Source organism: Lissotriton vulgaris, chromosome 1_1 (assembly GCF_964263255.1).
Source record: "Lissotriton vulgaris chromosome 1_1, aLisVul1.2, whole genome shotgun sequence".
Taxonomy (NCBI): Eukaryota; Metazoa; Chordata; class Amphibia; order Caudata; family Salamandridae; genus Lissotriton; species Lissotriton vulgaris.
The window spans coordinates 1,888,129,242-1,888,156,538 of record NC_141685.1 but is presented as its reverse complement, the minus strand read 5'-3'; the positions used below and the strand labels follow the sequence as shown (position 1 = coordinate 1,888,156,538).

Sequence of the window (27,297 nt, the reverse complement as noted above, 5' to 3'; positions counted from 1 at the left end):
GCAAAAATGCCATCAACCTACCCTTCTCAAGATCTTGCTACCTAAGTTGAGCATTAAAGGGGGTGAGGGGGGCGGGCGGGGGGGGGGGGTAGTAGGACAAATTATCAAGTGAATCACAGCTGGGCTTCAGCAAATCCCTGATAATAGCTTCCCGTGTAATGTGTGGCAGGGCAACCTTAGATCTTGCAGCCAAAAACCTTCCAGTGGCAATCACTACCTGGAGTTGTCGCCGGGGCTATTTATGGCCCCATCATTTTAATGGCAGCTAGCGTGAGAGGGCTGTCCAACACCTCCATCCACTTGAGTATCAGCACATTGGGATTGGTGCTTTCTACAGAGCTGCGGAGTAAGGCTCCATCATAACCAATGAAGAGTGAGTTATGTAGGTAATATTAATGTGCACAAATCTTATTGATATAGTTCACCATCCACTACCTCCCCTCCAGTCTTTCACAATGTTGTGATCAACAAGTGGGAACATCCTACACTAGTCAATCTGCCTTGCTACATGATCACCATAGTTCCTCACAATGTTAAACACAGGCAGTGGTTTGGTATAGGTTAGCTGGCGCCACTTAGAAAATTCTCACAATTAATTTGATTTAAGACGCTATATCTGACGGTGCTAAAAGGTAGAAGGAACCACTTTAATCCTTCCAAATACGGCACAAGCCTTACAAAAGCTACAACACTCCTTAGCACACGTAAATCACAATAATGTCATATATACAGGTGTTTCCACATTCCTTCTGATACAATCACGAAGAGTAGTTATTTCTGGTACATCAGATTCGTGTTTATTCCCGTTCTCTGGAAATATTTTTCTCATACAGCCGACACGTGTTTCGTCGTAATTGGGAATGTAACCCACGACTTTCTCAAGGCTAATTCCAGATTTGTTGTTTTTCATCAGTATGCAGTGATAATTCCAAGCCGCATAGGGGTTCTACGGGGATCTTCTGTTGTTTATTATTCAGCATATGTTGTCCGGCCAGTTTCAGGTATCTGTTTCTGCCAGATGGCTTTCGTCCGTTCTGTCTTTCACCTTGAAGTCAGCCCCGTTTACAATCAGCGTGTCCGCTCGATCCGAGAAGATCCCTGTAGAACCCCTATGCGGGTTGGAATTATCACCGCATACTGATGAAAATACAACAAATCTGGAATTAGCCTTGAGAAAGTCGTGGGTTACATTCCCAATTACGACGAAACACGTGTCGGCTGTATGAGAAAAAAAATTCCAGAGAACGGGAATAAACACGAATCTGATGTACCAGAAATAACTACTCTTTGTGATTGTATCAGAAGTAATCTGGAAACACTTGTATATAAGACATTATTGGGATTTACGTGTACTAAGGAGTGTTGTAGTTCCTCACAATATTGTTTGATAACATAACATGTTCATGGTACTCAAAAAGTTACAGTCTGTCAGGCAGCGGTGCATAATGTGTCAATTTCTGCATTTTCACTGCTTGTGTGTGGGTATGAGCAACCAGTTGTAGATCAAGAGAACTCAACTCTATCTTGATGGCTATAAGTTCTCTTTGTAATACCATTAAACACCTACAATCACTTTAAGGAAGATACTCCTTGTATAGACTTTAAAAGCCTTCACCGCAGCATGCCCCCTTGCATGTTTGCATTCTCACAAATGTAAAGAGTGATCTCTTTGTCGGCCACTTCTCTATAGGCCATGTCTCTATGTTTGGACTTCTGGAAGCAGTAGGTAGGAATTACAGGCAAGTGTGCTTCCATGGTTAATGACACTGACAGGGGATTGTGATCAGAAGTAGTTTTAGCAAGATATTTAGTGCTATTCCATCAGTATTGGAAGCATCCAAGGTCAAGCTTGAATACTCCGCTGTGGTATCAATGTCAAAATGGATAGGTTCATGTGGTGTAGAGCCAGAGGTAGACACGGAATCCCTGCCCATTCCAGCCCAACATCTGTCGACCCAGCTTATTGCTCTGCCCAATCCATTGCCTCCTATGACCACTGAAGAAGACCATGTTTTCACCATCAAGGTATTTAATTTGGCTGGACAAAGTAGGAGAAACTCAATATGATGAGATGCAGCCACACAGCTCCTGTGGCAGCTGCCGCCTATCTTAACTGGTAGGGCGGCAGCTGAGGGAGGCCATGGGTTTGAGGGGGTTGAAATAATATTTTTGAAAATAAGAAAACTTACCTGCTGATCCTCTCCTGCTGACAGCCACCTTGCTTCTCCTCTGGTCGCTGTCGGGCCAGAAGTGGATGGGCCCACAGGGCACAGGCTCCACACCCAATGCAGATGCTGCTCTTCCATGAGAGCAGCACCAGGATTGGTCTGAGCTGCCTCATTTGGAGCTCAGACAGTGCACTGGAGCCTGTGCCTTTTCTTCAATCCTGCTGCGTAACACAGCAGGAGAAACATAAGTGGGCCAAGCACACATGCACACTTATGAGTGCAGTCCACTCCTCCTCCCTGACATGTCCAGCCCCGCCCTGCCCTTTAGTTATTTTGGGTCTCAGACAGATAGCATAAAAAAAGTGACAAATACTGTATTATTGTACTTTCTTTTGTTATTGTCATTTTATTTATCATCTACTGGCATGGCTGTGGGGCGACACTCCTCCTCAATAAAATAGGAGTAGCCCATGTGCAGGTCAATAGGAACTGTGCTGCTGCTGGACCACGGCCATGTATTCTAGGAACAGCAGTACTCTAACATTATTAATCTCAACTGGGTCACTGCCATGTGCTCACTGCAGATAGGAAGAAGAGAAGTAGAAGTTGGAAGGGCAAGGTATGGGCCTTACCTTGGCCCCATCACATTCCCAATCACCTGTTGCACTGTGGAGTATGCAATAGCCACTTCACTAGCTTAGTGTGCCCCATAATCCCAGATCATCATGGATGTCCCCATATGTGGTTCCCAGCCTGCCCCTTCACCCTACCTGGCAAGCCCACACACTGAAAGCGGGGATGAACTGTACCCCTAAGCAGGCAGTGAGTGCCTCAGTCCTGAGACCTTCCAGACCCCTGCCTCTCACTTTATGGGCAGACTATGCTATCATCTCCCAGTCTTCAGACATGAAGAGCATGAATTCCAACTGCAGATCTATGGGCATTCTGAAATGAATTGTCATTAGCAAATCCCTTGCTCTACTGTATTTCCAGCTCATCTAAAATACATTTGTGTCATGTAGAAAACATGTTAAGTGCATGTAAGGTGACAAGAAGAATCTTGTAAGTTGGCTTGAAGACTCACACATGAAGAATCACATGTAAATGTCAGTGACGTTAGGAATGTAATTTAGATGATAGTAAGCCACTGCACTAAAGTTGCACACTTTTCAAACAAATTGATTGAAAAACGCCTTGAAATACAGCACGCAAAATGGAAAAGTGCTAGCTTTGTTATAGTGTCAGGGACAGGATCTGTGTTTTGGTCCTATCAAGGCACAGTTTGCCTGGGGCATCTATAACTAAACGTTTGGTAAGCAAAAAAAAACTGTGAATTTCTCTGACTTTTCTTATCATTAGATATAGCTGAGATTGATGCCACTCAGGCGCAGGGAGGACCCCAAACATTCATTGCCCTCTCAAAACTTGAAAGGGGCCCAATTCAGCCCAAGGCCAAGGAATAGCTGGGAGCTATTGGAGACACAGATACCCCTCAACAATTGCTGCAAGGTTGCCCCATCATCTTACTTTTGCCACTGCTGTTCGTTAGTGTACAGGCCAAAGCCTCTAATGAATGGATAAAGGTAGACCATACATTGATGAGAATCAAGGGTATTGTCAATCTTTCTGGTACTAAGCGGGTGATGGTTTAAGGAGTAAAGTGTAATGGAAGGTGCCAGAGATACCAAACAGAGTACAGATGTGGACTTTGGTTCATGGAAAGATGAATTCCTTGCATGTGTCTACATAGGTGGATGGGTCCATTGAAGGTGGACTGGGGCAGTTCGGGACAGGAGGTCTGGCTAGAAATTATTGAATAGCTGGTGGATTCAGATAGAAAGATATTCTCCTGGGTCTGGATATCTATTGTAATGTCTGAAAGACCTGTGCTATCCTGACGGGAGGGTGCAGAGTGAGTAGATAAAAGAATGAGGTGAAGAAAGTACACATAGCAGACTCTTGAGCTTGAAAGGGTGTTTTTTTTATAAAAAGCAAAATAACATAAATCATGTACATGTACAATAATAATGTGCAGACTTATATGACCTTAGAATGTGTTTAAATGTGCCTAATCTGACTGTGGCTTTATCTACCATTGAATATTTAATTAATTTTGTGTTAGGAAGAAAAGCTTGAGCAATTGATGTAACAAGGGCTGTGTGGATTAATGGTTTAACCTTTTACATCTTTGCTGTTTATCTTGTACCCAACTTTTTAACTTGATTTGAAAAAAGAAAAAAAGATTAAGTACTCTTTGTTTATATATACCCGTTTTTCAATCTCTTTTTGCTCTCTCTCCTGACTGATTACTCACAAGTAACAGCTTTGAATATGTCATTTTTGTTGTTGCATAACCAGCATTAGTGGGTCCAAATCACTAAGCCCACACGATCTCATCCTTTAAGTGATTTCAAAATTCTTGTGTCTATTAAAATCCCTTGAAGGTATCTTTACCCCATCATAAAAAATGTTTGAAGCAGAATTGCTTAGTAAATAATTTGACAAGATGTGCTGAAGCACACATAAAATGTTTCATGTGTGACCTTTCAAAGATAATGTTTTCCTTATTAAAATAAAAGTTTCACATAACTCTGCAAAATGTTTCTACTTATACAAAGGTTTTTAATTACTTGTTCAGAACGTATCATTTAGTAGAATTATGAAGAATAACCACACATAGAATCCAGCACATAAACTGAGCTTGACCTCTTTTAACATACTTGCTTTACTTCCAAGGGATGATGTTGTGCTAATAATTTCTCCGTTACTGCAGATGTTTCGATTTCCACATAGCTCATTGTTAGCAATACATACAATTTGCTTTATTGGAAGGTTAGAGATGTAGTCTCATTCATCTGAACAGAAGTCCTGAATCTGAAAAGGCTGTATGTGTAGTTTAGGGTGATATCACAAAGTTGCATATTTAGAGAATACTATCTATGGACTTTTGCATTTGTGTGAGAAGAAGAGGAGTGATCCTGTACCCAGGAGAACACAGAAAGCGGATTGATCGAAAGGATGAAAAGATGCAAGATGAACTGCAACATTGGTTTAGACTGTTTCTAATAATATGTGTTCCTAGAGTAGGTTTACCCATGCTTTTGCCCAGACCTTATTGCTGCTTGTGGTTACTACTGCTACTCTTACTGCACATGTACCCTGCCATATTCCTCATTGCATTGAAACTCTACAGAGTTTTGTGAACCTCTCTTCATGGGAAGTCTGCTTTGATTGATTATTGACTATTGAATATGAGCTTCATGATTAAGCTCACTGTTGCAAACTTAAACTCTTTGTGGGTTCCTTCTGACACCTTTCTGTCCTGTTCTGAGAACAGGGATTCATCCTTTATAGGAACACGCTTAATACATTCTATTATAATCTCGAATTAACCATAGTTTTTATCAACTTCTGTTAATGATTGAATATTGTAACTAATATAAATAAAACTGATGGTTTTGAATAAAGCAGATTAACTACATTTTGGATTATAAAACCCTTAAAAACATTCTATTTACTCTCATTATTGACTGAACTTATGGTACTGATTGTGATTACTATTTATATGATTTTTTTGCTCCTGATCTTTTCAAAAACAACATCTAAGGTCCAAGCAACCTCGTAATTGAACAGAATGCGGAGATCTGCCCTGTGTGAGGTGGTAAACAGAGTTTATTTAAACTGATTCCTGCTCCAAAAGGCTTCTTCGCTTAACAATTTTGAAGCTTTGATACAGTTATCGTCCTACTGTGCCAAGAGAAGAATAACTTTCTTTATCTTTCAACATAAAATTGTGACTACATATTAAATATGACCATTCAAACAATGTATGCAATAAATTCCAAACAAGCGATGGCATATAAAACATTCCACTTTCTAAAATGCTTAGCTGCAAGTAAACGTGCACAATTATTACATTACATAGCTTTGAGAAATGAAGAGACACGTTTGAGTCCAATAACAGCTACTGACCTAGAATCTTTAGTTCTGCATTTGCGGATATAGTTCCATATTTGTTTTCAGCTATACACTGATACATTGCAGCATCCTCCAAGGTCAAGCTGTATATTCGCAGTTCACCTTTATGGTACTGCAAAGCAAATAATAAAAATAAGTAATTTCACAGAGTGGGCTTTGGTTTTAAAGATGAGAACTCAATGTTGTTAATCAACACTCACGGGCAGCGGAAAAGTACATGAGCACATGTTAAACGGCAGCAAGGGTGTGTGGTTAGTTGGTGGCCAAGGAGTAGGGGTCAGGGATGTAGGGAAAGGCACTGTGGGGCAAGGGAATGCCAGGGTGAGTGTTATCTGCTCCCCCGAGCTCAGGAGGATGGCGTTTCTTGACCTGAGATTGCTAGGTACATCTCAATAGTGGCCTTGGAATGCTGCTCAAGAAACTGTTAAGGATGTCAAGCAGTATTAATGGGGTATGTCAAGAGAACATATTGTAAACAAAATATGATTTGTGACACAGACTGTGTTGGGACAGCTGTAATTTATATGTGAAAGTTCCTGGGGAAGGTAGAGCGTAAACAAGAGATACAGAATGTGCAGTATGTCCTGGTGTATATTTGAAAACTAAGAAGTGCACTAAAGCAATCCATGAAATGTATATGAATCGAATGCTTGAAAAAATTACCGACAGTCCATTTTTCAACCATCTGATAGTTGGTAAGGGCTTGCCAGTTGCCACGCATGGCCAGTAGAGGTCGCTGCCGATATCTCTTTCAGTATCGTTAATATGCTCAACCCATTCTGGAAGTGCTACAATAAAATGACAAGGACAGCAGTTCATAATTGTGAACAAGAATATTTGTTGTAATGGGTATGGCAGGGAGAACACCAGGAAATAACAAAAGCATCACATCTCATCAAGGGAAGTTAAATACTTCTACGTACATATGAAGAGCAATTTGTTTTGAAAATGACACGAAGATGAATAAAGAAAAATCAACAAATACTGTAGGAAACATAGATACATAATTATGTTACAAAATTAAAATAGCATTGCAGTATAAATCAAAAATTAAGATTTTCGCTCAAGATAGCTCACAAATAATTCACAAAGGTAAAGTTACACTTTTGATGTAAGTTTATGATTTATTTGCTATTTACAAACTACGAGTTAGGTTTACATGTGTACATTTTTTTACAACTGCAGAGATGGTCCTATATTTTAATGGGTGGAATTCTCCACAGTCGTAAAAATACTACATGTAAAACTACACTTGTATTTTGTCTATAGTGAAAAAAAGATAAACTTGCACCAAAGTGTGAATAATGCCAATAACCATGGAAATTCAGCAGTTATAGTTAGGTCAAGAAACTATAACTCGGGCCATAAGGTAACTATAACTATAGCTAACGCACCCGCCATGCACAATTTCCACATCAATAATTTTACAGCAAATGTTGTACAAATGTTGTACTGATATTATCAATGATATCATAGTGATTAGCAGTGCATGGCGAGGGCGTGAGTTATAGCTACCTTAGTGCCTGAGTCATAGTTTCTTGACATAACTCTAACTGCTGAATTTCGATTGTTTTGTGTGTGTAAATTTGAAACCTAACTATAATGTCCCTGTCAATTAATTTCAAAGGGTTTTAAATTTCTATTTCCTAACTATAACGTTTCTGTAACCTTTGGTTTTTTCTCTGAATTTCTTTGTTTTTTTTAATGCAGCGTGGGCTTAGCCACAGGCCCTGCAGGCAACCCCTCAGCATGTAGCCAACCCATGCCACATGGCCTCCCTCCCTGGGCCAATCTCACAGTGCCCCACCACGTTATCAGTGGGGAGGGGGACACGTGACCCCCTTCCGGCATAAATTTTGGCCCCGAGGACCCCTTGCCCCAGGGCCTGGCCAATTATAAATGGGGAAGAAGGGACATGCATCTGCCATCCAGGGGAAGATTTCGGCCTCGGGGATCCCATCCCCCTGTTCCTGGAGCCCATCCTGTGCACCCACTTTCTTTTTGTTGGAAGGCAATGGGGATTTCCAAATGGCCTTGCAGCCCCAGCCAGCTCCCCACTTCCAATGTGAGCCAGCATTTCTCCCGCCCACAGGGAGCAGCAAAAAATGCTGCTCTTTACGGGCAGGGGTAATGTTTTCATCTGTCTCCCTGCCAGCATTTAAAACAGATAAAAAGTCAGTTTCCAGCATGACCGAGCATTTTACATGCGCCTGTCCGCTGGGAGGTGAATTAGTGTTTGCTTTTGCTTGGTTGGAGCTATAGAATTGCTCCCACAATGCCAGACTAAACACGTTATGTGCCGGGGTGGGCACCCAAGACAGAGCAGATGCTCGGCCCTTGGGGATGGGGTTCCCAGGGCCATTAATGGCTGCAGAAGGGTGTGCTGCGTGGCCTCTCCATTTTGAAAGGGGGTTCCCAGTGTCAAGCACGGCCCGGGAAGGGGGCTACACATCGCCCCTTCTCCATTTGTTTGAAGGCCGGGACCTGGGAGATAGGGTCCCTGGGCCCTAATTGGCACGGGAGAGGGGCTTTGCAGGTCCTCACCCCACTTAGAAAATGTGCCGGGCTCCGGGGTATAGGGTTCCTGGGGTCAAAATTTGCCTGGGGAGGGGGTTGCATGAGTCTGCCTCCCTTAATCTAAAAGGCATTTCCCCCATGGAATCTAGCCCACCCGGGAGCCTTTAAAAAAAAAAAAGCAGGAGACCACGATTGCTTTTTAAAAACATTTGGATGCGGATTCGCGGATCCACTCTGATATGCTATGACGCCTGGTTACAGCAGAGCGCCATTTTTTCATGAATGTGAAAAAGTGATGGTGCAACAATTATTTAAAATACCCTTATTCGCCCAGCGAAAATGTAATGGTGGAGGAATAAGGTAAGAGGTAAAAACAGTGTGGTGGACGTTGTAGACTGGGTAGATTGACCAGTTACATCCTGTGGTATAACAAAAAACAGGAGTCTTCATGTTTCAGCCTCCTAAAGCTACTCGCGAGGATTTCGTCCGGACCAACTGCCATGGCGGTATGCGCACGCTAAGGCGCACCCTAACCTGAGCCAGTAACACAAAGTTTGTGAAGTCTCAGGCCCCACCCTATTTAAATTCACCATTCCACTAATTCACCTCACTACAACCTATGATTGATGTAACTAGCCCACTGCTGATCCTATGTTCCATGATGTATGAATGTTCAAATTAGTACAAATGCTGCAAATCTAATGTTGCTGTGCAGCACATGGTTTGTAGGAAAGCATTATATAAAGACATGAAGTCAATAAATCAAGTGAGTAATTGAATGACATGGTGCTAACACTTGCCTCTTTGCCTTGCAGCGAACCAATCAGTAAAAAAAAGGAAATTATGAATGTTTCAAGCAGTCTTCTTTGTGTGATTGCATGCCAAAAGTATCAAATGTTCTGCTGACTACACAGCATGTGTGCTTCCTCCAGTGCAGGAGAAACACAACCAAATTTTAGGAGTAAATCTTTTTGGTAATGAATTATGTCTGCTCAAATTTGATTTTACTAAACTTTATTAAACAATGTTTATATACTTACCATATAGGGGCTTTCAGCCACCTCTCTTCATCCATTGGTCTGTTGTTGTGTCACTCACATTTTGCTTCCACCCACTACATCATAGAGCATGGGTAAGCCTAATGAAGTTATTGGCTAACTTTACTTCAAGTGTATGCATTTTGCTCTTTCACAAGGAGCACATCTACACACAAACTAATTCCCTTCAGTGACAGCCTTTTAGGTTTTACTTTAGAACTACTTTTGTACTGCCTTTGAGGTGGAGCCTGATGTGATAGCAAGACGCCTCTGAAGTGAACACAGGGCACATTCCATGTTTATCAAATTGCACCTCCTGCCAACGCTTTTATAAATTCCTTTTGGAGTCTTCTGGTTTTCTGACTTTTGCTATTTTACAGGTTATCAGATTATGTCCATTTCAAACTCTTTGTATTAAGTTATCCTATTTTTTCTTCTTTTTTTCCTTTCTTTTTTTTCTTGCTTCTTTTTTCTTTCTTTCATTCATTCTTTCATGCTTGCCTTTTATCTTATTTCATTCCTTTCTTTTTTCCTTCTTTCACCTTGGTATCTTTCCTTCTTTATTTCTTTCTTCTTTCTTTCTTTTTTCTTTCTTCAGAACTATTGGCTTTGTCAGTTATTAGATTAATACTTCCACAGAGTGCCATTCCCACTGGTATTATGGGTGAGAACGTGCAAAAACAGAGATGTGCCTACTCCACTACGTTTTTGTCGGTATACCTCATAAATGATTAATTAAATATTCTAGACCCAAACATTCTATAAACAATGTATTGTCATTATAATTTCTTTCTTCCTGTCATTGTTGTCCATAAATCAATGTAGTAACTCATGCAACACAAGCACACACACACATATATATACATTCATATGTTTCACCATAACATATTTGCAGATATTAATCATATAACATAAAGAGAAAAATGACTACCCCAAGTACCACTCCCACCAAAGGCTGTGAATTAACACCATATATGACTCGATCATGCCCATTCATTCAATCCAGAAGAGCAACAGACCATTAAAAACAATGCGGTTTGTCAACCTCTATTATTCACTTACAGTGAGATTCTCTTACATATCCCAATGTGGTTTTCAACTTTTGTTGTGAGTCATGACAGATTAGGGAGAGAACAAAATACAGTTTAATTTTTAATTAGTTCATTATGAATATAGTTTACTATATGATGGGTAGTCTTCCTTCTTGGTCCAAAAATTGTTTACCACAACGCTAACGTGCTTTTTGGAGAAACACCAAGATAGAAACCACCTTCTTCAGGATACAAAATGACCCAACCAAGATAGAACTGCTAGAGCGGAACTAGAAAAGAAGAAGGGGTGGGCAATCCTCAAAACAACCAAAAATCTTCAAAGCCAAAAAGGCTCATATTAGCACAACCACCACCACCTCATTACATTTCTCAACCTGTGAATACCCTATCAGAAAGAAAGACTGCTGTGCTGCTCAAAGTACTGCCACTCTGCTGGACTGCTATTTCGAAGCAGCTACTGCCCTGCTGTTTTGACTTAATGCCAGCTGCCTTCTTGCCTGGGGAGGAAGAACCCGGACCTGCAACCTCAACTTTAGCCCAGTATCCCATAATGGCTCCAAGGGCTTGTCTGCTGGCCTCCTGATCTGAGCCCCAGGAACATAAAAGGCTCCCCAAACAGCTTCTGGACCCAGTTGCAGTGAGTGCCTGACCCCCAAATGGTGCCTCTCAGGTCTTGGACTCTTGGTGTGGCTCACAGGCTCGGAAATCAAGCCTTTAGTCTCTTCAAGACCACGAACATGCCAGTTTGTACCAAGACTATGTAGATCGCACCGAAAATCAGCGCAAGCCTCCCCCAGCCCGTCTCTTCGCTCCGCAGCACTGAACATCCGTGGGGGACCGCAAGCGCGAAGCTCTAGCCCAACCACTCGCAATACCTGGCCTGCTCTTAGCGCCACACCAACAGCCTCCCACAACGGCGTGCTTGCTCCTCTCTGCCCTCTCCAACGCGAATGGGACTCTGGGCACAAAACTGGAGAAGGTAAAACTTTTGCAGCACTAACCTAGAACTGTATACGACTTGTACTTCATTGCGGTCAGCCTGACCTTTTGATTCTGGCCCGGTCCAGTGCCATCAGATAGCCATGGTTAGAGCTTTGTGCTTTTTTGTGCTATTTTACACTTCATTATTTCAAAATTCATAATTCCGGTTTTATTAATTGAATTTTTTTCATTTTGGTCTTGTTTTGTTCAATCAATTGAGCTCGATTTTTCTAACCTGGTGTGTATAATTATATATGTTGCTACACTTAGGTAGTTGATGGCAGCATTTTTTAGTTAATCAAAACCTTCATGCCTCAGTCCCCCTGAGTCAATCATTAATCAGAGTAATTACCTCATTAAAAGGATCCATTCCTACCTTGTACATAAACGTTTGCCTGATGGGAATCCCTCCCTTTAATGTTCTCAGCTTGGCATTCATAGGCCCCTTCATCTTCCGGTTGAATATTGAAGATTGTGAGCAATGCATTGGACATGCTCATCTCGGCTGTTGGTGGCATCGGCTCATTGACCTTTTGCCATCGGATCACTGGAACGGGACTAGGATGAAAAAGAAACAGGACATACTTTTAAAAAAGACCGGATTAAATGAAACCACTCATTATTTTGTACTTAAACATTATCTTCTTGCATTTTACAATTTGGGACTGACATTTTACATGAAATGCATTTTCTGTTTTTTTACGTTTTACGAAAAAACTCACTTTCCCAGTGCAAAACACTCAAGAGTCACGTTTTGTCCTTTTAGTGCATAAGTATCCTTGAATTGAACCTTGATGTCTGCTGGGATCCTTCTTACTGCTAAAAAAAAACAAGAAATGACAACATGTCAGCCATTTAAAAGGCAGTATACTGAATTTGAATGTGCTGAGTACAGAAGGGAAGGGAATCGAATACCATGCATACTCTGAAAATATTTTCTATCTCATTTTTAAACCACTGTTTATATTTTTCACACTAAAGGTATTTATAGTCCTTCTTTATAACCTCTACATCCTTCAGCAATCCCCTCCATTGCAGAGGAATGTTGGTTTGGTTCAGTCTAAGTGGAGTTGGAGGACGCAGCCTGGCTAACACTAGGTAATTGCGAACATAATGCACATGGCCACAGCTAATGGGCAATGACCACAGACTGTGCACGATGGAAAGGGCACAGCGCTTGTTTTAAAGGAACAATTGCAGAGCTCTGGCTCCTCTGCTGCCCAAGCCCATGAGCTGTAAGGCAGGCACAAACACATCAAGCGTGTGGAGGCCGCTCATCGAGCTTGCAAAGGAGCTGCTAAGTTAGAATGACTCATCATTTTAGCATTTAAACTAAAAATCCTATTTCTCCAAGGTTTGTTCCATGTTTAGCGGATACAGCTTGACATTTTTACAGGGCAACTCTGTACTCTGTTTGATTCAATGTTAAAGCCTTCAGCCTTTCATAATGACAGGCCGAGTATTGGGCTTGCTATTTACCGCACCTTAGAAAATAACCATATACCAAGTGGATTGTTATTTATTAAGTGCAATAAGTAGCCAATAATGCAGAATAACATGCAGATTCTGTTGCTACCTTACCAAAATCAGGGGTGAATGTTTGATTCCTTCAGCATTCTGTCCATCAATTGTTGCAGAAGCACTTTTTGCCCTAAGTGGCATAGGCAGTGGCGTAATACAGGCCCCCTCAGTTCCCGAGGTATGATGGCCCCCCCAAGGTCCAGGGGCCCCCTCAGCACAGTATTCTTCCCGGAGAGCTCCTTAATGAGTCCGGAGAGAGCCCCTCCATGTACCTTGCAGGGGATCCTCCTCAAGTCACGTTATGCCAGTGGGCATAGGTATACCCAGATGTGGGTCTCTTGCTGGCTTTGCAACTGAACTAAAACTAGCCTGGATTATGAGGGGTGTAACCCCAAATCCGGCCCCAAGATGCTTGTGTCTGGTCCATGGAGGACCCGACTTGGCAGTTCAGGCCAGACTGTTCCCATAAGGATCAGAGTCAGGACTGATTTGCATATGGCTGGGTCCAAACTGGGGTGGTGCAGTGAACTGAAAAACAATGGATTTAACCCAGTTCTCTTGACTGGGAGTGAATGTTTGATTCATTCAGCATTACGTCAATCATGTGTTGCAGCAGTACCTTATCAAATTCAGTATGTTCTGTTAACTGGGCATTTTTCCATGTTAAATGCACATGGTTCAGTATTTTCATTCTTTCTTGTAAGGATGGCCCTGGAGTATCAGTCCAGAACTGTTGCACATGTGATCTACATCCAATTTTGCAAGTGATTGGTAGACCTTTGTTTTCCCTCTCCTTTCAAATCAAACAGGACATACATCAATGAAGTGTAATAGAGCAAACAGAAACTGCACGAAGGTCTCTCTCGCTAATATGCTGAACAGAGAAGGACTCTGCCATGAGTGGAAAATATCATGTACTTAACCCAGCTCCACTCAGCAGCTCCACACAGCTTGGTGGGATGTGCTTGGCAGACTTTTTCTAGACAGAGACATCTCTAAATTATAGCTGGATTCTTTCCAGATACTGTGCCTTGAATTTTGTGTATCGGGCTCAGTAACAGAATAGGCATCCAAATTAGTTTCCTTAAAACAAAGTTACTGAATTAGTTATTAAAATGTATTTGTTGTAGCTTCCAATTTAGATATAATAAAAAAGAATTTTAATGTACTTAGAATGGGCTCTAGATACATGGTCCATAGGAACATTTAGCCTGGTGTTGTAAAATGCAATAAAGAGACATTGGTTGAGTCTGGAGAGAAGCATTACATATTTTTCCTCAGGTCCTCTCCTATAGCCTTATAGCCGGCAGCCAATGGCTATACCAGTTGTTAAAGGACCTGAACCTGAGTTATAGGCCTGACCCACAGGCGAGGGCCTATAACAAGGGAGAGGACCTTTAACAACCAGCATAGCTCTCGGCAGAAGGGCTATTATGCTATTAGACCATTCCATGACTAAGGGCAGAATGTTCTAATTAAAAACGGAGAAGCATGAAGACAAACATTGGATTGTAGGAGCTCCGAACTTATGCTAGCCATTATCAGGCAGGAGCTAGTCCACTTTCTTCAATGAAGCTCTCAACAGTCCAATGTTCTAATATAGCTTTATAGCCCTCTGTAGCATACTATACTGGTCGCTAAATGCCCTTCCAAAGGTGAGGGCCTTTAACAAGGGAGCGGGCCTTTAATGACCAGTACAGCCGAGTTATGGCGGGCTATAAAGATATTGGATCATCCTGCCCCATGAGGGCAGAGTGTTCTAATTAAAAGACACAATGGCCTCTCGGAGCTGGAGGGGGTTGAATTTCCCCCTGGGCTCCAAAGCCTTTTGTTTCACAGCTCCTACTGTGACTGTATACAGCCAACAGTGCACGCAGGGCCAGGGCTGTTAGCTGTTGAATCTTTACATCAAGGGCCGTGAGAGGAGCCTGAAGTCAGCTGATGGTTCTCCTTGACTTGGCTGAACTGCTTTTTGTAGTTCAACCCAGCCAGGGAGACCCAGGAGCTGAGCGGGCATTCACCCCTCCCTCCTTCTGAGGTCTTAGTGACACTGAGCTACAGAAGGAGTGAAGAGTCAAGGCTGCATGTGTCCTCCTGCATGACCTCTGCCTTTTGCTTACCTGTGCCTAAATAATACATTTTCGAGAGGCAGGGGAATGAGGAAGGCAGATGCTATGATTGAAATTTTGAGAGCAGCTGGCATATACCAGTTCATATAGGCCGCTGCTGCTCCATTGTCTTCAATGGAGGTTTCAACATTCCAATGTTCTAATTAAGGTTATAAAACTAACTGTCCTTCTGTTTATATCCAAAAGAAAAAACATTTCAGATGGTACAGAATAGCCAAAGAAGAACTCTCACATTACACTCCATCCTTAAAGAATGGAGGAGAACATACCTAACATCCTTTGCAAATTGTCCATCAAGGCAGAACAAACTAGACAGAACATCTGCATCTGCCTTGGTGTGGTGACTTGACATATTTATATTTCACAGTAAAGGGTCAGTGCTCTATTTGCTTCATAACCAGTTTATGCTCACTTCATGCTTATTCTGTGCATTTTGTGATAGGTGGTGCAATTACTAGAGTTTCGCAAACCAAAGTAAACTTTAGAAGTATAATGTCAAAAAAAACATTTGCTGAAATGTAGTAGATATAAGAAGCAAACTATAAAAATAGAGATGACATGAAAGGATACATATGAAAAAACAAAAAGAAAGTCATGTATTCAAAGTTATAAGGCTAGTCCTTCGATCTTACATCTACAGACACCTTTGTGGCTGCAGAGTCTTTCAATCACTCAAGGCAGCTGCGGGCCTTTTTTATGTCATTTTACCAAAATCTGCCTAAAATGCCTGTTAGAGGTCTGTGAAGGCAATACCTTCCTTCAGAAACTGATAAAGGGGGGACAAATACATTAAATATTACCAGGTAGGCAATCTTTTATTCTGGTCATGTTCAGGTCAAAGAAGGATTTTGTAAGGTGTGTGCCTACTTAGCTAGCCACTGTTAGATATCTAGTTATCCGATCAGAGATGTTCATAAATCAATGAAAACAACAATGACACAGCGGACACAACAGTTGATAAAACCAATACTTACTCTCGGATTGTGGGCTTAGGGGAATTAGTGGAATAAATCTGCTAAAGACACTCTTTGTAATTGAAGGACTCTGGACAAGGCAGGAGTAATTCCCTTTGTCTGATTGTTCCACCTTTGAAATGTAGAGATTGCCATTCGTTTGACTAACGAAACGGCGCTTGTCGATGACAACAAATGTGGGGAAGTCGTTCAAGAGCCAATGATAGATAAGATCATCTGGAATGAAAAAAACACATTTAGTTCAAATAGCAAATCAGTAGAAAATGTTAATCAGACATATGTTTTGAGGTATAGCACAGAGGAGATGTTTGACAGATGTGTCCAGAGAAAATACGTTTAAAATAATGATGCAAGTAAATGAACCAATTGCAGAAGGCAATACGTTGACCAGGAATGAATACACACCTCTGCAGACTGTGGGAGGTAACATTTTTGGATTCATTATCCCTCTCTCTGAACCACGTGGCCTCATAATGCTTTATGTTTCATGTATACACACCTGCCATTTACAGGACAAAGGGGATATGAATGATTCGGAATTTCGTTTTTTCATTAGATAGTGACTCAAATGCAGTATTATGATTTAAAATGTACCTAAAATTCTTTACACAGGAAATCATTTTAAAGGAAACTACTTTGAAAATCTTGTAGAGGATAGCTAACACAAAGAATGTCATCTCCTCTGTACACAAAATTGCAACAAAAATTAACAGTATGTCGGTGCTTTTCTAGTCACTCACTGTTCCATTTGTTGATTTAGCCTACAGTTATTGGTGTTAGGAAATCCCCAAAAATTGACAATTGCATGTGCTTTGGAAGAGATGGAACATGGGTCAGATATGATGAGGAATAGGGCACTGTCAAGTTTTTACCTTCTGACTTGGTCACTTTTTCTGATCTTTTTCTCGACGTCCAGAGAGGCTTTTCAGCAGGCCAGGTTGTCAGTCAACAATGGTGGCTTGCTTCATCAGGAATACTCGGTGAACTCCACAAGGTCTTGTCGATGGCAAAAAAACTCCAGAGCTGCAGCGGGGCAAACCTAGATCTCAAGCTAAGCCGTGGTTCGACATTGCCGGTTTGACTCTCGATGAGGGGTTGGTCTAGTACGGAGCTTTTTGATTAATCTTTTCCAAATGGTCTCAAAATTCTGGATCATCTTCCAGAATGTTCTTTTGGCGTCTTAAACTGTCCACAACAACATTCCAAGGTTCTAGAAGCTCTGAGTTTCTCCTTTGGAAGTTGGGACTTCAAGACATGCAATGCACTTCGTCAACCCCTTCAAAGTCCAGTTGAAACTGGTCAGCTGGGTTCTTCTTGGGAGAGGTGATTCAGGTGACACTCTTTTAACCTGTTGCTTTCAGGTAGTCCACTATTTAAACTTTCAGATCAAGGCAAAGTCCTTTGGTGAAGCCCAAAGTGTGCAGCATGTGGTGTGCTTAGGAGTGCAGTCCTCTTGGTGCAGGCCAGGTGTTCATCAGAACAGTCTTTCTTCTTGTTTCTTTCAGGCAGAGGAGTTGCTGGGCAGATCTATCCAGAATTTTTGGGCTGGAAAGAAGGTGGATACTCCTGACCTGACCACTCTTCTTGACAGGAACCTTGGATTGCTGTTGTGGAAACTTCAAGATCCCAAAAGGACCTTCTGAAAGAAGAACCAGAAATCTAAGACCATTTGGACAGTATTCATCGAATAGCTCTATAAGTGTGCTGACCCATCATCAAGAGTCAAGCCGGCGATGTTGAGTCGCGCCTTGGCATGAGATCCAGGTTTGTCCCTCTGAAGCTCCTGAGCCTTTTGCCGCTGACGTGAACTCCAGGAGTAAACTGAGGCTTCCCACTGAAACAGGCCTCCGTTGTCGATTCGCAACCTGGCCTGCCACGGAGCCTTGCTCGACATTGAGAAAAAACCTGAAAAAAAATGACTGAGCCAGAAAGTAAAAACTTGACCAGACCCTACTGCTCATGACTTAGGACCCCCTCTCCATCGCAGTTTACCTGAAACTTTGACTTTATTCCAGTCAAGAGTGACCAGATGTCACAAGTTGGCACTTTCGGCATTTAGGCAATAGAAAGTATTTAATCTTTAAAATTCATATCTCCAGTTCCGTACACTGGATTGTTGTCATGTTAGGGTCTTTTATTCATAACAATATTTCCTGTTTTTATAAATTGTTGTAGGATTGTTATTGTGTGTTTTTTCCTACCTATTTACTGTAAATGGTGTTTTTAAATGCTTTACACACGTGTCTTCTACGCCAAGCCTGACTGCTCGTGAGCCAAGCTACCAAGGGTTGAGCAAGGATTAATTTATTGAGACTTGATTGGACCTCATTTATGATTGTTAAGTCGTTACCAGCTGTAGGTACAGCGACGGCCCGTGGAGGGAGTTACGGTGGGGCAGGAGGGCGGGGAGGGGGAGGGGCAGGGCGGAGGTTGCTAAAAACCGGCATATGGATAATTGCAGGTAAGTAAACAATTTAATTAATAAAACGAATTTCGTAGCTCGCACTGCATTGCATTTTGCGATGCAAGGCGCACTACGAAATTCGTTTTATTAATTAAATTGTTTACTTACCTGCAATTATCCATATGCCGGTTTTTAGCAACCTCCACCCTGCCCCTCCCCCTCCCCACCCTCCTGCCCCACCGTAACTCCCTCCACGAGTCGTCGCTGTGTAGGTACCTACGTGCACCTACTAATAAACCACTTTCCAACAGAGATTAACTGTAATACTACAGAAACTAGCACTGGCAAAGAAATAGTCGTGTATTAAGAGGTAGAGCTATTGTCTTTAACAATGCTTTTCTGATTGTTGTTCCCATGTGAATGCATGTGTCATGATACACTTGCATGCTTGTCTCACAATCAATAAGAATCCATGCATTGTAATGCAAGTGCATGGTGTTGTGTGCCTGTACACTGAGATACATGTGTGTGGATCAGTTGTGATAAAAAGTGGGCATTTCGTTATATTTAATTTACCGTTCAAGTATGGCGGATGCCAATGAAGGAACAGTACATGGATAGAAAGAAAAATAGGGGAAAAAGGGCAACAGTGCAAACAAGAAAGTGAGTGGACTCGGAGCCCTTTACAACTGCCATACCCTTGAAAAACAAAATAAATAAACAGACATAAAATGTTTAACCTGCATGCAGGACTGTGGGCAGGGAGAATCACAAGCATCGCTGTGGGGAGCTAAAAGAGTGTCCAAGCAGAGAGGTCTTTTTTTATGCAACAAGTAAACTGTTTTTGTGTCAGCGCTATGCCTGTTTACTTCTTTGTTTACAGAAATATTAACTATTGAATATGAGCAATAAATATAACAGCATTAATTAAGCTACAGGAGATGTGGGCATTAATAGATATTTATTTTACAGCACAACGTTTGGCCGTGAGGAAGCACATATATTCTCAAAACATGTGTTGGCCAAGGACTTCGTGCAAATTTTCAGCAATAAAATAAATGATTTACTTGAAATAATCATAACTTCTCTGGCCCCCTTGCCTTTTTTGTTAAGTCTAGAATCAATATCTAGGTGCGCAGAATTGTGTGCACCAGAGGGAGCATCATGCCTGTCAGCATTTGCCCATTGTCATTTGCGCACGGCCACAATGTCACATCTCTTGGGTGCCATTCTTCCAGTGAGTAGAAAAGATGTGACCCCATTCTCAGTGCTACTTTTGCACTGGATGATGATGGATGTGTGCAGAGTCATGACTTCATTGGTTAGTGTGATAATTGCTATGTGATGCTTTAATCTGGAGGAAGTGATGTCATGCAGTAGAATGTGATGTGTGTTCTGGAGTGCTGACTTCCAGGGTATTCCTGCTCAGGAACTTCTTGACTGCTGGTGTCTCTATCTATGGGCTACTGCAAATAAACTTCTCTCCTGCCTTTCTTCTTTATGCCTCCTGTGACTTCTCTTCACACCTCAGTAAGTGACTAGAGTTTGTCTGGGGGGCACACTATAGCTGGGAGCTAGATGTATCTGGAAAGGTGCTAGGTAGCAGGTAGTCCCCAAAGCTGGCTTTCACCTCCATCTAGCCTCCATTTAGCTATTTTCTCACCCTGCACCACACAGATAGCTACCATGTGCTTCACCTCAATTGATCAAAAAATATAGATCACAAAAGCCACATTCTGCAGCTTCGGTTGCCTATTTTCTAGGGTAGATAGTAGGTAATTTTCTATGACAAAGGCTAAATCTGGTGAATACACATCAGAAGTGGTAAGTAGCAGTGGCGACTGGGATGATATCTCCTCCCTGGGTCTACTGTAAGAGCCTACATTTATCTACAAATGCATAGTACAAATATTGGAAGTTTATGGGCACCTTTAGCATTACTAACCAGAAGCCTTTTCAAAATCAATGAACCAGCATCCGTTTTAGGTCAGGTGAGACTAGATTCAAGGTGTTAATCCCTCTTTGGGAACTTTTCCTCACCACTCCTTGAAAGACTCCCTCTCAATGTTCAGAGGTCACATTAAGACTATGTTCATTCTTCCTTGGTACCCTTAGAAAAATGGGGTAACACCCAAAATAGTCATAGGACCTGGGTATCAAGCGATTCCATGTTTTGGAACATCTAATTGGGTGCATTGTATGTATATATATATATAGACAAGAACAGATTGGGCTTTTTTTTTCCTGCCTAGGATTAATTCCTATGAATCAGTATTTCTCAAACAATTAATTTGTTTGAAGTATGAACTATAGGTCTAGGACCACTTTTACATGTTTGTTGTGCTTCCTTGGTGACACTGATGCCCCGGATGGTCCTGGGGCCCTACCCGCCCTATCAGAGCTCAACATTCCCAAGTATGCAAGGGGCATGGGGTGGAGCCTCTTCACTGCATCCGAACTCCTTTCAATGTACTGAACAACGAAACGCCATCGACAATGACTTACAACCAAAGTTTTCGTTAATTACGTAGATCGCTTGCCTTTTATTTCTCTCTTCGACCAATTTAGAGTCAATAAAAAGGGCTATAGCCATATTCACCTTGTACCTATGGAAGTGCATTAATGTACTTGTAACTAGAGCATTATCCACTCATATGCATTTCTAGTGTAAATCCAGTCGGGAAATGCTCTAAATAGTTGCATTTATTTCCTCAGACTAGCAGGAAAAATGCTTATTTTCTGCCCTGTCCTCTGTGATGATAACTACTCATCCTTACCCCATCAATATTTTAATTGCAGTCATGTGATGCAGCAGTCCCTCCTTTCTCTTCCTTTTAATGCACATTTTAAAGACTGGAGGTTGCATAAAATGATGCATTTATTTTATTAAATGTTCACGTTCTATGAAACTGAAAGGAAGTGTTCAACGGTTTCGAGTCTCCCGCATGACTCAGTCCACAGTTGTGCGCTCAGATAACTAACTGCCCTGTCCCTTTATCCACTGCAGTGCGTCTGATCCAGTCATCATTGCAGGCCCTTTGATGCCAAAGCTGTACTGCACGAGATCTTTTTATCACACCGAGCAAGGTAAAGGTGGAAAAGGGCTCAATGCAGAGGAGCACAGTTCCTAGTAGGAGTTAATGGGTGTTTGAAGCACAATGGCACCCTTAGACTTCAAACGTTGTGAAATACGGGGATTTTTTCAAGAGGCTTTGAAACGTAGAGAGGAAAATAAACTGCTTCGAACAACCGTTTCACTCGCAGTGCTACCGTTTCACTCGCAGTGCTACCGAAAGCCTCCGCTGAGCAGGAATAGTTCTGTTTTCATTTTTAAAAGCTTAAATGTTTTTGAGGAAGTTACCTTTACTTTTCAAAGTCATTCAGTTTAGCAGAGGGCAACTAAACACGTGTTCTGTGTTTCAAGTGTATATGTTACAGTTGAAAATATGCAAACGTGTAAAAGACTGCAAAAGGCAAATAACCATTGTTCGTACATATGACAGAGAGGGGAGAACTGAAGAAGTCAGAGAAAAAAAGGCATAGGAAAGAAAGAACAAAACTAAGACTAACATTATTTTAGTTTGGTTGATTTTTAAGTTTTTATTTAAACGTTTCTGATAGCAACCCATTTTATTTTTTATTTCCTGCATTATCTTTCTTCCTCATCTCTTCTTCAGTTCCATGATGAAGCACTGTTTCCCCTGTACAGTGGGCCACAGGACTAACAGAGGTTATTGCGATCCACAACACTAGAGGTTGGGAATATTTGTCTCTGGTGCCCGTCCTGAAATAGCTCTGCGAACTGTGCCAAATACACTCTTTCTGCACATGACTCTCCGTTTGCAAGGAGGAGCAGTCAAAGATTTGTCAAAGTCTTAGTTTGGAGGTAAGGACTCAGACCTCAAAAGTCCACTTAAAAACGCACAGTGATCTACTTTCTAGCTCAGTGCTTGTCTTCAAGAAAAGAGAAGTATGTACAGCGGCAAAGCACAACGAAAGACCGCACACATTAATAGAGTAAATACAGAATTCACCATTCCCGACAAAGGGCTCCCACTAATGCACCACCCCCTCTAGTGCCCCTCTTCCCGTTTCCGTGGGCCTTTCTCAGGTCTGGAATGTCACTAAAAAGATAGAATTGCTAAGCAACAACAGCACAGGTGTGAGTTCAGTAAGCAATCACCATGTAGTGTCAACCCGTAGGTCAGTTTGTGTGATCTTGAGCTAACAAAGCTCATGTATGTATCACTATGCCTTTAATGATGGCAGCTCTTTAACAGCTCAAAATACAGTCTCAATCTCTGTCTTTTGGTCCAGCGTTACTTGTTTCAGGAATTGCATCTGAAGCCGTTTCCTTCTGCATGCTGGTCTGTTTCACGCCTGTGGCATCCTCAGCAGTGGCGCGGGACCATGAATGGTGACCTCACTCTAGCTGGAGTCACTGGGGTGCACATGGCATGTAGCCTGGTTGCTAGGTGCTGTGTCCTATACAGCGGCATCTTCCAGGCCGAGGAAGGGACACTATATTCAAGGTCTATCTTCACGTCCTACATATGGAAGCCTACTATAAGCTACAAAAATTACTGTGGCTCTTGAGTCCCTCCTACAAAAACTTAAATGTAACCTACACAACTTATGTCCAAGAGACAAATAATATTCTGATCACCTTGACAAGATTCACCTTGGTCTTTAAACCCTCCAATTTCAGCAGAAGAAATCCTCCCACTGACTAACTTACATCTAGAATTCACAGAAGAAAACATGTTACCACTACTTTAGAATGCTAATACAAATCTATGTAAAACATTAGAGGCAAAAAGCATTAACCACAACTGTCTGCAGAGACACTGATCTCCCCAATAACTAAGGCACCAAAATTACAAAAAACATATATTAATAAAATCCTTCACACTTTCATCAAAGTACACACCAAACTGCAAATGATCCTCAAATCAGCTGCCGAAGTGAAACAAGAGACAGATCCTTGGGTTCTGGAAGTGAATTTTCGTATTCCTTACCAAGGATGACTAAACAGACACTCACAATCAATGACTGACCACATAGTTCAGCGTGGTCACTTAATCTAACTCTTGGGCAGAAAATCGAGCAGAGAGGGATAGCATTAGGCTATAGAGATTTCCTGCAATGTAAAGATTCATGAAATCTCAACTCTTCAGCACTACAATGTCATAAAGCTGAAATCAGACAAAACAACATAATACGTGTTTCCGCAATATTATAAGCTAAGGACAGGGCAGTATGAAAGCATCCTTGAAGAACTCTAAGAAATGCTCAGACTTCTCACAGTCCAATCACATTGTAATGGCAGATCTCAATATTGGGGTGAGGAGTAATTCAAACACTACAGTAAAAATATAGCAACATTCCAGTAAGAAATTCATCTCAAACAATGTTCAGATATACCTGATTAACTCAGTCATAACGAAGGCTCCGCCTTAGATTTAAAAATTGTCAAAGAAAGCCAAATAACAATTAAAATGAATAGCGTTAACTGTTATACGTGGGAAATAGTGTATATTTACACCACTGAAATATATGATAAAATGATATGGTTGCAGGGCCCCCTTTGTTTCCTCACCACCACACTTTTCATGGTGGTCGCAATTCCATGAAATGTGTGGTGGTGAGGAAACTCATAAAATGCTTCAGCCCCTCTAAGCAAATTGCGGCCTTAGGTCTGCCGCACAACCGCCAGGGAATGGTGGTTGTGGAGGTTGCTGTACTCCCAGGGCAGCCCGACGCCCTAGTCGTAATAGGGTGGTCGGGAGGCCGCCACTGTGAGTGTGACAATTTGTTGACCTCCAGACTCATAATAAAGCCCTAGAAGAAGAATCTGAAACAAAACAAAGCAGCAGGAATCATCTTGTAATACTCTGTGAAAAATACAGCCTGCAAGCTACAACAATCAGACGACTGACTTAACTAAATACTAGATAGATGTTTCTTTAAATTGGCCGATATCAATACGTTGCAGTACAATAAGAAATACGAAATTGCGAAAGACATATAACACATTGGCGTGTGATTGGCTGGTGAGCCTGGCCCAGAGTGCCTGGGCCTGCTGGTGGATTGACTGTCTGGTTTGAGGATGACAGGGGCTGCAGATCCCCCAGGAGGTTGTCTGAGTCAGCCCGTGGAAGACACAGCAGACAACCATCCTTGCATTTGTTTTCTCAAGCAGTAAACCTGTTTTTTTAATTTTTTTTATTTTAAGCAGCCAATGCCCACCAAAAATCACACACTTTGCGGATGTACTTTCGCTGCAAACAGTGTACTCAGTACCTATATACTAATTACACTTTAACTACATGAGCACCTTCCGTCTTGCAGAGAGGTGGCAGCAAAGCAAGTGCCAAGTATTTTTAAGCTCAATTGGCCATTTCTAGAGCAGGTTGCCAGCCCTCATGTGTGAACTGATCCTTAGAGCCTCTACAGCTTTTTACCACTGTTATCACTTAGTTAAGAAAAATGTTGAAATCTACTTTAATTCTGAAGAGGGCAAGAGTGATAGTTAGTGAAATACTCACAATAGCTCTCGAATCTATGCCAGACGCCTTTGTTGCATTACTTTTTAAATAAAATCCACTTGATCTGGCACATTGCAGTTTACCTGGGTAATGAGGAGGAGGGTCACACAGAAGTACTGCTCCAATCCCCTCCTTCACACTGACTGCATATCGCTCTTCTGGTGAAAATGGATCCAGATCTAGGTAAAAGGAATACATATTGCAATTGAAAATACATTCATCAATGTTCAAATGTAAGTTCTAGCTCGAAAACTACTTGCGTGTTTTTACAGAGTTAGCAGGTTTTGCAAGGTATCATTCTGTGCATAGAGTAACACAACAAATAATCATATACTTTGCTGCCCGTAAAGCAATACATTGGAAATGTCACACAAAGTTAAACCATTTATTCAGTGAAAACGTGCACATGTTAAATCTACTTACAGCCAAACTGTAAAGAGGCTTCATTGCTTCGGATGGTTCCGTACAGGTTGGATGCGGTACATACATATTTTCCGGTGTCGATAGATTTGTCTGGTTTATTGATGACAAGGTTACCTCCAATCAGAATGAAGCGTTTGTTTAACAGGTCAATGTCCCAATTATTTAGCTTCCACCTGTACAAATTAAATGAATAAATGACAGAATTACTGGCCATTCGCATTGAACTCTGAGTGGTAACCACACCAGAATCATTACACTAGCTACGTCCATCACATGTGGGCTATTTTCTGTCCATTTATTACAGTCAAGTTACTAACATTTCATAGAATGCAGCAAAGCAAGGCAACTTGCAGCTCTGTATCGCGTCAAAGGGAGAGATCAGAAATGCGCCATATTTACAAAGATATTGTGCATTTCTGCTGCCTTCTTGTGCTAGCACACTGTGTGCTGCCTAGCACCAACACGGGCACCCTTGCACCGAAGTGCATGGGTGCCTGCTTTACAAGCAGGACTGATTTTGTCTAGGACGAGATACCTGACTGCACAAAAACAATCCTTAAAGGCATTTTCCTTTTTCTACATGTGGTGTGGCATGCATCACACATGGAAAAATGAAGTAACAAGGAGAAATTATAAATTTCTCTTTATTATGCCTGGGTCTGGTAGGAAAACTATTTTGATGCATTTTTAAGTTTACAATTCTTTGTAAATCTGGGTGTGTGCCAAAATCCATTGGTGGATGCATGGGAACGCCCACACTTTACTCATACCATGAGGTACGCAAGGCAGTGAGATGCACTGCCTTACATTACCTTGGATTTACTAAACCAAGCAGAGCCATGAAAGGTGGGCTTGCGTGGCTTAGTAAATCCCAGTAAGGGCTTGCATTTCCTGTGTTGCCTTGCGGGACACAAGGGCAGTGCAAGCCCTTAGTAAATCTGGCCCAAAGGCTTCATCCTGTCTGAGGTTTATCTTGACACATTGTCACATATGCTCGATGGTTCAAATGTTGAAAATTAGTGCAACCCACGTTAGATGTCCACTTGGCAGGAAAAGATTATAATAGAATACATTATGTGTAAAGATGGTCGTGCATGTTTATGCAATACCTTTAAATCAGACACTTAATGACTTAGATGTAGTTTATTGTGAACATCATAGTGAGAATCCTACAGCATGGTGGAAAGAACAGATGAAAAGCGAACACTTGAAATGCATAATTTCTCCTGACCCTACCTATTGCTGTGCGGGTAATAGAGAGATGACTGAATCCAGAATCACATGGCACCTCCCCCTTAAGAGGACCAACAGTACCATATGTGGTAATATGAAAGGATTATCATGATAAAGATAACTATTTCTAAGAGCACGCTACAGCATGAGGTGTAACTTCACACTTTAATATTAAGCGCCATGGCCGCGGCTGTGTGCATCCGTTAAGATTGATTGCCCTCTGCTGAGGATATCCATAGCAGTTAATGGATTCCGCTGACAGTCAACCGCTGGGAATTGACCACTCTGCATTCATAGGACAGAACTGAAAGCTGTGATGATGGCAAAGGTCA

The 27,297-nt window shown here is 41.7% G+C and overlaps 1 protein-coding gene across 4 annotated transcripts in view; it reads right to left on the bottom strand.

The window, feature by feature from the left end:
* CNTN1 (contactin 1) overlaps nt 1–27,297 on the bottom strand; it is a 1,059,655-nt gene that overhangs the window by 416,139 nt on the left and 616,219 nt on the right. For all 4 annotated transcript variants that reach the window (XM_086919467.1, XM_086919469.1, XM_086919468.1 and 1 more), the window contains 7 exons: nt 25,733–25,905; nt 25,393–25,488; nt 16,358–16,573; nt 12,456–12,552; nt 12,110–12,291; nt 6,810–6,934; nt 6,141–6,258 (listed from right to left, as the gene is read on the bottom strand). In XM_086919467.1, coding sequence (XP_086775593.1) covers nt 6,141–6,258; nt 6,810–6,934; nt 12,110–12,291; nt 12,456–12,552; nt 16,358–16,573; nt 25,393–25,488; nt 25,733–25,905 — 1,007 coding nt within the window. The remainder of the gene's footprint in view (nt 1–6,140; nt 6,259–6,809; nt 6,935–12,109; nt 12,292–12,455; nt 12,553–16,357; nt 16,574–25,392; nt 25,489–25,732; nt 25,906–27,297) is intronic.